General features: G+C 43.9%; 1 protein-coding gene across 2 annotated transcripts in view; it reads right to left on the reverse strand.

Annotated features, from left to right (window-relative positions):
• The window catches only part of Sppl2a (signal peptide peptidase like 2A), a 38,048-nt gene extending 36,024 nt beyond the window's left edge, over nt 1–2,024 (reverse strand). The window contains exon 1 of one of the 2 annotated variants that reach the window (XM_075962073.1): nt 1,841–2,024. In XM_075962073.1, the coding sequence (XP_075818188.1) occupies nt 1,841–1,909 (69 nt within the window). In that variant the 5' untranslated portion in view covers nt 1,910–2,024. The remainder of the gene's footprint in view (nt 1–1,840) is intronic. The other variant, XM_075962071.1, reaches the window with a different exon arrangement.
• Between the last annotated feature and the right edge of the window lie 8,171 nt (nt 2,025–10,195).

Consider the following 10,195-nt stretch of genomic DNA (forward strand, 5'->3'; position numbering starts at 1 on the left):
AGGGACATGCTTAAAGTTGTGACCACGGAAACATATCACCCATCCACCCCCAACCATTAATAAAGAAATACCGTATTCCTCAGAAGGCTAGGTGAAGCTCAGTTTGTAGAGTACTTGGCTACCGTCATATGAAGCCTTGGGTTTGAACTTGGTGGTCCATGCCTATAATCCCTGCACTCAGGACAATCAGAAGTTCAGGGTCATTCTTAGGTAGCTCAAAGCAAGCCTAGGCTACACAAGACCTTATTTAAAAAAAAAAAAAGGCCTAGTACTTCACACAAGAGCGTATTTACAGTTTGCTAAACATGTCACCCATTACTCCATGTATCCATGCCATTAGATCTTCCAAGTTCTTGTCTAATAACCACAGTGTGGGTTTGTCGATTCTTTTTCTTTGTTTTGTTTTTTCAAGACAGGGTTCCTCTGTGTAGCCTTGGCAGTCCTAGAACTTACTGTTCAGACCAGGCTGGCCTCAAACTCACAGAGACCAGCTTCTGACACAGAGTGTTGGGCCAGGCATGTGCCACCACTGCCCAACAATGTGGTTTATCAAGAGTTGATGTATTGCTGTGCTAAATATTAATTTATCTTGAGGACGAATTAGTGGAACTATAAGTATGTAAACATCATTTTTTTCTTAATAATCTTAAGAGGTTCAATGAAATGAGTGCTAAGTTTAATACATAAATTATAAGTTCAGGGCATTTACATCCCCTCTGAGTTGTTCTTTGGGAACTAAATGTCGCTTGTCTGATTATTCAGACCTTAAAGACACAAAGTAATGCTTCTGTGTTGCTGTTTCTCCCCTCAAAATACTTTTTGTATGATTTCTTTCCTGTATGATCCTAATGCTGTCCAGCAAAGTTCCCAGAACACGAAAGGCTACTACTTTTTTTTTTGTTTAATAACAGTTTTGAGCTTAGATTTTCTCGCTGACCCTTTAAAGCCCAGAGTTATAAAACACAGTCTTTCAGAGAAGTTACAGTTCCTCGGGGTAATGACTGCACACAGTGTCTACACAACTGCCCAAACAACACTGATAAATATTCCCAACCTGAAGCTCCAGAGGAGAAAGCAAATGGAAACAAAGTCTGATTTCCTGAAAGCTAGCTTCTGGGTCACCCATTAGAACTCAAATTTCTTGATGCTAAATTTTAAAATATTACTTCTGCAACTATGGGTATGCATGCACATATTTTTTTCTTAACCAGACTTCTACCCCTTTAGACTTCAAACCAAAAACCTCCAAGGGCCACTTTCATACTTGGTTTTTAAGGGGATTTTAAAGTGTGCCTATAAGAAAACAAAAGCACAAAACAAATCCCCACAGTATAATGACATGCACCTTACAGAGAAAGAACTTTATGGGAATGGAATGAAAGCATGCAGATATTCATATAGTTATAGATAGAAATATATGTAAACACAGTTAACTAAAGAGCACTCCAGAACGCTAACAACTGGAACCCAGTCCATCCTGCCCCCCCCCTTTTTTTTCCTGGGCAAAATGCTGCAGTAATAAGGGTTACACAATAAAACAGAAGTTAAATTTTTTAATTAAAAAGAAAATGTGCCTGAACGCCAAAAAACTATAGACAGCGCTTCAGGACCTAGGTGAAAGAAGCCCTCCACCCCACGGGATTACTCCCGGGTAAGTATTTCGCAGGGTTCTAGGCACAACCAGGTGAGAATGCTAGAACCCGCGGGTGAGCACTGTAAAAGGGCCGGAAGGGGGGGGGGGAGGGAGGAGAGGGGGAGGGGCAGGGGAGGAGGGAGGAGAAGGGAAAGGGAGGAAGGGGAGGGAAGAGCGGAGGGGAGGGGAGGGGAGTGCGGCTCTCACCAGTCCCAGCAGGCAGCTCCAGAGCAGAGCGGCCGCGGGAGCGTGCCGCAAGTGCAGCAGCAGCCCCATCCCGCGGGCGGGCAGCTGGGCGCTGGCGGCGCTGGCGGTACCCGGACCTCTGGGCTGCAGCCCCGACTTCCTCTTCCGGCCCCGCCCGCGGAGCGCTGGGCTGGGACTCTGGGCTGTCGGTCGGCTCCGGGCGCTGCTCCTCGGAACAGCCCTCTTAACTGCGTAAATCCCCTGTTCCCGTCCGGTTCCTTCTAACTGCGGCCGCCGCCCATTCCGCGCTTCTGCGGCTTCGGGTTTCAGTTTCCCTTCAGGCCTCTGCCACGTAGCCTCGGAGCCACCTTCGCAAAGCTGTAAACCAGACAAGGCCCCTCTCCACGCTTGAAGCACAAATCAAAACTCTTCCTCCGCAGCAAAGTTTATGTCATCTCACCCCTGGCTTCTCTGTTCCTAGCCTCTCTATTCTCCTACGCGTTACGACCCTCGAGCTGGGCGTTCGCTTGTCAGTTTACACGTCTCTTCCGTCGAGTTTTCTATTCTCTATTCACTTTCATACTATGATTTATTTGTTCTCTTCATGGCTTTGTTTTTGTTTTGCTTTATTGACACGGGCTAGCTCTACCTATCCTTAGCTACTGTCCAAGACCAGGCTGGCCTAGGACTCAGAGATCTGCCTGCTTCTGCCTCTCAAGCACCGAGATTAAAAGTATAAGCCACCATACCTGACTCATTTTATACTCATTTATCTATGTATTAAACATGCTGCTATCCAATTAATGACAGGGAACTGTCCCTCTTTGCTTTGTTGACCACTTTGTCCTTACACATAAAATATCCAGTGTATATTAGGTCGTCAAATACTTGTTGAATAACCAAACCTGAATAGGGCAGTGTTCCTGCTACCCTAAGGGAGGGACGTAGCAAGGGATACAGACGTGTGAGCAAACACTGTCAAGACAAACAGAGACCTTTCACCCAGTGCTATATAAGGATCAAAGGGAGGTAAAAATAGGGCGCCAGAGAAAAACAGCAGCCTGAGCTGACTGTAGCCGACTATTAATTTCTATGCAAGTTCATTTCAGATAGGCAAAGGAAACCACTTCCAGGAAGGAAGCATCAGTCTCAAGGCCAAGGGAGGTACTGGCGAAACTCGAACTAAGCTGAAATTAGGAGTGGTGAAAGGTGAAACGTGAGAAGAGGCAGAGGCTGAACATAAGTGAGCTGGACAGCTTGGAACTTGAGACTATCCTCTGGATGGTGCGGATTCACGAAAATTAAATAGAACAACGCCACAACACACGGTTTCTGTTTGGGGAGCTCTCTAGGGCTGGTGGGGTCACAAATAGACTGAAACTGGGCCACAAGTGGAAGTCAAGGGACAGACAAGTACAGAGACAACCCAGGCAGAGCCGTGGGAATGCTTGCTCTGAGAGAGTGTGGCAGAGAAGAAATGGGGGGAAAGAGATGGGTCAGAAAGAGTTGTTGCAGATTTGCAAAGTTGAAAAGGAGGGAGGAGTGGCTTCCCAGAATCCTCTGCTGGGCCCTTTACTGGGATGGATTCCAAAGGAGAGGAAGAGTGGACATGCCTTTGAAACGTTGCGGAACACTGAATTGCGAATATATGTAGGTTGGTAGGAATGGTAGGGGCAGTGAAATGATATCCTGACTGAACTCACTTTCCTCCTGGCCAGGGAGCCAGAGTTCCTCTGAGTAAAATGGCTACTATGAACCACATGACTTCATCTCCGAATATTCTGGAGTATTTATTCTTGTGCTCCTTTGCTTAGTGAGTCTCTAAAGTGATTCCCAGAGCTATCTGAAGAGCTCTGGTTTTTATGCCAACATTCTTAACCCCCTTGTTGGAAAATTTGTGCTTGCCTGTGGTATAACCTAGTTCCTTGTGCAATCTCAATTTCTCTGTGTAGCTTTTCTTTACATTAAAATTTTCCTTATTATTATTGTGTATATGGATGATGTGTGTACATAGTTAGAAGACACCTGGAGTCCGTTCTTTCTGTCTGGTAGGTTGGGAGCGGAGGCCCCAGTCCCTGGCATCTATCTCAGCCCCCAGGCCTGGTCTGGACTTCAAATCCCAGCAGGCCAGGTCCTGACCCCTCCCTTGAGTTAGGACCACTCCCCAGGGTACTTAAGTGATCACCCCCCTAAAAGAGGAACACGTGGTCTCCCTTTCCCCCTCCTGAGTGAATGTGTATAGTTGACATAAGCAACAGCCATGTCACAGATCCAAGGGAATTGCTAGGTTTTACCTAGGTCGGAGCACAGATGTTGACAGGATGTTTAAGAAATACCAAGCCCAGCTCCCTCCTGGGGGTGGTGACTGCAGTCTGAACCTGCTTCCCTACCGAGACTGGGTAACCTGCCTTCTCCTTCAGCTGTATATAATTAACACACTGAGTTTCTAGCTGCTGGCTCACCTCCATCCAAGCACACCGCCCCCTCAAACCCAGATTTTTCTCTGTCTCTGTCTGTAGGTCAGCCGGTCTACATTCCATGTTGCCCTGGTCCAGTCAATCCCATGCTGTGCAGTTAGCAGCAGTGTGGGTGTTTTATCCGCATGTATGTGTGTGCATCACACGCATGACAGATGCACATAAAAATAAGAAGAGGTTGTTGAATCCACTGAGATTCAGGAGTTACAAATGAGCCGCCATGTTTACGGTGAACCATCAGGTGGATACTGGAGTCAAACTGGGATCTTCTGGAAGAGCAGCCAGCGTACTTCATCACTGATCCATCTCTTCAGGCCCCTACTCCTATTTTTTTAGATGAGAACACTGAATGGGAGAATTACCTATATGAAATCTCCCAGCAAGACATGCAGAAGGAATTTAAATAGAGTCATTTCTAGTCCCATGGATGTTACTATAGATCCTCAATGAATGTTTAGCAAATTAGAAGTTTTGGCTAATAATTAGGTGTTTTTTGAACTTGACCAAAGTTTCTCTGAAGTATCTTCTAAAGTATAGGTAGTGTAATCTTCTGTGAAATGAATAGCTAACAGGCAGATTTCTGTGTCCTAGCAGCTGCTCCCAAATAACATGGAGACATATTATTAATTATAAATGCTCAGCCAATAGCTTAAGGTTATTACTAACTAGCTCTTACAACTTTAATTAACCATATTTCTATCTATATTCTACCATGTGGTTCAGTACCTTATCTCAGAATGGCAAGTTCATCTCCTCCTTCTCTGGACTCCCTGACTCTGCCCTTCTTCCCAGCATTCTCTCTGTCCCAAAAATCCTGCCTAGCTATTGGCCAGTCAGCTCTTTAATAATAATGAGAGCAACACCTTCACAGTGTACAGAAGGATTATTCCACAGCAATAGCTAGATTGGGTTTCAAACAAAATTAGTTTGGATAACTTTTTCTTGTGTTTTACTCACCCTCCAGATTAGGATATACTTCTAAAGGCAAGAGCTGGGATGAAGGCATAGCTTACTGGTGGAGGGGTATTGGTATAACATGCACAAACCCTGTATTTGATCCCCAGCAGCACAGGCAAACACACACACACACATCTCTTTGTTGGTAACAAGAAGAAAGCTTCAATTTTCCGATTCAATATTAAGATGATTTTTCAGTCATTGTGGCTTTTTTTTTTTCCTTTTGAGACAGGGTTTCTCTGTGTAACAATCCTGGCTGTCCTGGAACTCACTGAGATCTGCCTGCCTCTGCCTCTCAAGTGCTGGGATTAAAGGCAGTGCTACCACCTCCCAGCCAGTGTGACATTTTTATTGTTGTTTTAGACAGCTTTCAAAACGAGGTTTAAACTGTCAAGTAAGTCCTAATAATAGCTTGATTTCTCACCTTCTGGGACAATTTTTACACTTGAAATAATTATAACCTGGTCGATGCATAAGACAATGCTATAGAGATTTTCATATAGAGACCTGTTTTATGTATGTCAGGGGTTTGTCTCTATGTCTGTATGCACACTACATATATTCTAGTGCCTACAAAAGTCATAGGAGGGCATCAGACCTATAGGATGAAATTAGATAGGGTTGTAAGCTGCCATGTGGGTGATGGGAGCCAAACCTGGGTCCTCTTCAATACCGCAGGTCCTTTTAACTGCTGAGCCTCACTCCAGCTCTTAAATTTTAGAATAGAGATTCTATAGAGATAATCTATTGCAAGCTCGAGTTCTGTTGATTTTATCATTAAGACATAACCTGGCCAGGTGATGATGATGTATGCCTTTAATCCCTCGGGAGGCGGAGGTAGGCAGATCTCTGAGTTCAAGAAGTTCCAGGATATCCAGGGATAAACAGAGAAACCCTGTCTCAAAAAACAAATAACAAACAACAACAACAACAAAGATATAACCAGAAACCAGGTGGTGTGACTCATGCCTTTAATCCCAGCACTCAGAGGGCCCAGTTTGAAGTCATCCTGGTCTCCAGAGAGAGTTCTAGGACAGCCAGGGCTATGCAGAGAAACCCTGTTTTGGAAAAAAGAGACATAAGCAGAGGTGTTACTGTCATCATGGGTCAGTGAGACTCCAAGGTGCATTGCTTGACTTTAGACAATGCAAAAAGGAAAACCTGAAACTTCTCAGGCAGACAGAGCCCAAATCTCTCTCTGACTCCAGATAAGTTAACATGGTTTTCTGGGTGGACACTGCAGTACTTCCTATTGGCATGCTAAGGACTACTCCAAGCTTTTAGAACAATATTTTTTGTTAGTTAGTTAGTTAGTTAGTTAGTTAGGTTGGTCTTTCAAGACAGGGTTTCTCTATAGCTTTGGAGTCTGTCCTGGAACTCACTCTGTAGACCAGGCTGGCCTCAAACTCACAGAGATCCACCTGCCTCTGCCTCCCGAGTATTGGGACTAAAGGCATGTGCCACCGCCACTTGGCTTGATAGGAACTTTCAGATTAACAAGCTATCACTCAAAGCAAGTAAATGCAGTCAAGCGCCTTTTAGTGAGCAAAGATACTTTTAGGTGTAATTGTTGCTGAACAAAGATACTTTTAGGTGTAATTGCTACAGTCATTTACCACCTCATGACATTTCTGCTCAACTTTCCTAACACTCGAAGTGTTGCTTGCAGGCCCAGTTTTGACTACTGAGTTCACATAAAGCTCCCATTAATGGAAAGTGAATGAGACATGTCTTGGGTGCTCTTTTCACTAAGATCTGTAAGAACACAAGTTCATTAAAATAAATTAACATATTTTGTGTTTGAGTCAAGGTCTTGTTATATAGCTCGGCCTAGAATTCACTATGTAGCCCCAGTCTGGAACTAGCAATCCTCCTGCTCCAGCCTCCCAAGATTTGAGATGAATTAAGCTAAATCAGTATTATCAACTGTCTAATTTGGCAGGAATACGACCTTCATAAGATAGTGTGTAGGCTGACCCCTTCCTGGACTTCTTTGTTGAAATTATAAAGCATACAATTGGATTTCCTCATTAGCAAGCCTTGGTATTACTAGCCATGCCCTCCCTTTTCTCATTAACTTACGTCTGCCCTTCTGTGTCAGGTATACATGCCAGAGATCATGTGATAGGGCTATAAGTTACAGCTGCCCTAGTCTGGGCATCCGTGAGTGACAGGGTCAGTGAGTACAGCAGGTCATTTTCAGCCACTTGGATCAGCTAAGACGGAAACATCAATTGAAATTAAAAAAAAAATTTTTTTTTGGCGGTGACTCACTTCATGAGATGTAGACTTAAGGTTTACAATGGGTAGTTCCAAACCCATGATCACGCAGACCGTGGGTAAACTCAGTGGGTCACAGTACAAAACCTAGGAAAAGCATATATGAGGGAAAGGCCCTTGTAGGGAAAAGGGAAAGTTAACAGCCATGGGAGGGAGATAAGAGACAGTGGGGCCTGAGAGCAATCAGAATGCACTTCATCTATAAAATTTATGGAGAAAACAAATTTAATTCATTAAAGATGTGAAAAATATATCAATAATGAAAGAGTGAATCTCAAGAGGTAGGGAGGGTGAGAGTTTATCTGATAATCAGCAGTATTCTTTACATATTTAAAGAAAGGAGAATATGCATAGTCTAAATTTTTTTCTTTTACGTATTACAAGTTTTGACGAGTGCTGCTTGCTCTCCCCACATTACAATTGTGAAACTCATCCATATTGCCATACAGGGAAGTAGACTGACACCTTTAACTATTCCATTTGATGAATCTACTCCAGTTTGTTGTCTGTCTTTATTTTGGCCAATACCAAAATAAAAAGCACATTTTTTTAAAATTGTTACTGTTCAGGGTGTTACTATGTAGCTCTGGCTGACCTAGAACTAGGGATGTAGGCCAGACCGACTTCAACTGCCTGCCTCTCCCTCCTAAGTACTGAGGGTAAAGGTGTGTGTCACTGTGCCCAACCCCAAAAGCACTTACATCAAATTACCAAGTTTTATTGTCAAACCAGCATCTGACCCCTAAACTTAACATTGTTCTGGTCTTTCTTCCTGGAACACCTTGTTTCCATTACCTATTTCTTTTTATTATTTTAATTTCATTTTTTTGAGAATTTATGAACACAATATGTATTTATATAATTTTCCCTTCAGAATCCTCCCTCAAATTTCTTCTGTACATCCCCTTACTCTCTTATTCCCATCCTCTTTAATTATTATTAACATATATAATAATACCATGTCCCTTTAGTATTGCTCAAGCGTATATGTGTTTGTCTGACCACCCGGGATTGGATAGCCTATCAAGGGGCTCGTCCTTGGCAAAGACTGATTTTCCCTCTCTCAGTACCCATTAGTTGCCTGTAGTACTTCATCTTGGGGTGGGATCCCATGCTATCTCCCCCATTTACGTTGGCCTGTCACCTGGTGATCCCTGAGCAGCTCTTATTTTGGCAACTGTACTGTTGGGATTTCAGTGGTGCTGCTTCCTTGTCTCATATAGAAGCCGATTCTTACCTCACGGCAGATATCCCGTGTCTCTGGCTTTACAGTCTTTCCACCCCTTCCTCTGTGATGTTTTCTGGGGTGAATGTTTAGTAGTTGTATTGTCGATGGATCGATTCAGGTGAGCACCTCACTGTCTGTTGTCCTCTGCATCTTGACAAGTTGGGAGTCTCTATAATGGTCCCTGTCTGCTGCAATAGAAATGTCCTTGATGAAGGCCTGAAACAACACTTCCCTGTGGGCATAAGGATAAGTATTCAGAAGGCAGTTAGAAGTCATTCTGGTTTAGGGAAGTGTCGACTGTAGGTTCTTCTCTAGGGTTTTTGAGTTCAACAGTTATGGGTAGTTGACTAGGTTTGCAGTACTAGGAATCCATCCCTCCTGCTGAGAAGGTATTAAGTCCGCTTAGACAGCTGTTGGTTACCTCTAGCGTGTAAGTGCCACTACGGCACCTTTCCGGATATCATGCCATACCGTAGTTGTCGGCTTTGCAGCTGGTTAGGACTAGTGATGGCTTTTTCTCTCCTGGCAGCTAGCTTAGTTCCTTCTGAGACTATGACAGCCAGTCCTCAGGGAAGTGACTTTGAGACCAGATGTGACTCAATTTTTCCAGGACCTGTGCCTGAAGTGGGTGATGTCTGCAGCTACAGGGACTTACCTTCGGTCTCTGGGCAGGGCCAAGGGCAATAGCAATAGCTCACACTCTTCTGGAAGTCTCCTAAGCTCCTCTGACCAACAACTCAAAATGAGGTTTCCGGACACTGTGGTTTTTGTTGGCTAGTCTATGACTTTTGGTACTACCTATTTTTTTTCTTTTTTCCTTTTTTGTTTGCTTTTTAAGACAGTCTCTTACTGAGTACCTCTGGGTGGCTCTAACTCCGTGTGTAGATCTACTCACAGAGATCTGTTTGCCCTACCTCTGATTGCTAGGATTAAAGGTGTACACCACTATTCCTGTAACCATCACCCATTTCTTAGTGTGGGTCATTCTCACTGCTCATTTGTACGCTCAGACAGCAGCGCCTCCTCCAGGAAGCACTCCTGCTCCGCCTCTGTGTTCTCAGGAGACTGCAGGGGAAGCTGTGTCTCCCTCATGGTCTGTACTAGTCTCAGCACTTAGGACAGAACAGGGATAGTTTTGTCTTAATGTTGCATTTTTACACACCCTACTATATATTCTGCTATTTTACAGTGATTTTTCTATGTGTCAGACTAGAGCATTGCTACTATTGTGAAGCCAGATTAAAGACAAGTCTTTACTAGTGCAGTAATTGTAGTTTAGTGTTAAGCACTTTCCAGGCATGTGGGAGGCTCTGAGCCTCATCATCATCATCATCATCACAAAAGAGTCAAACAACACACAGACATGCACACACAGACATACATACACATGTAGACACACACAGACAAATACACACACACAGACGTACACTCACA

Source organism: Microtus pennsylvanicus, chromosome 2 (assembly GCF_037038515.1).
Source record: "Microtus pennsylvanicus isolate mMicPen1 chromosome 2, mMicPen1.hap1, whole genome shotgun sequence".
Lineage (NCBI taxonomy): Eukaryota > Metazoa > Chordata > Mammalia > Rodentia > Cricetidae > Microtus > Microtus pennsylvanicus.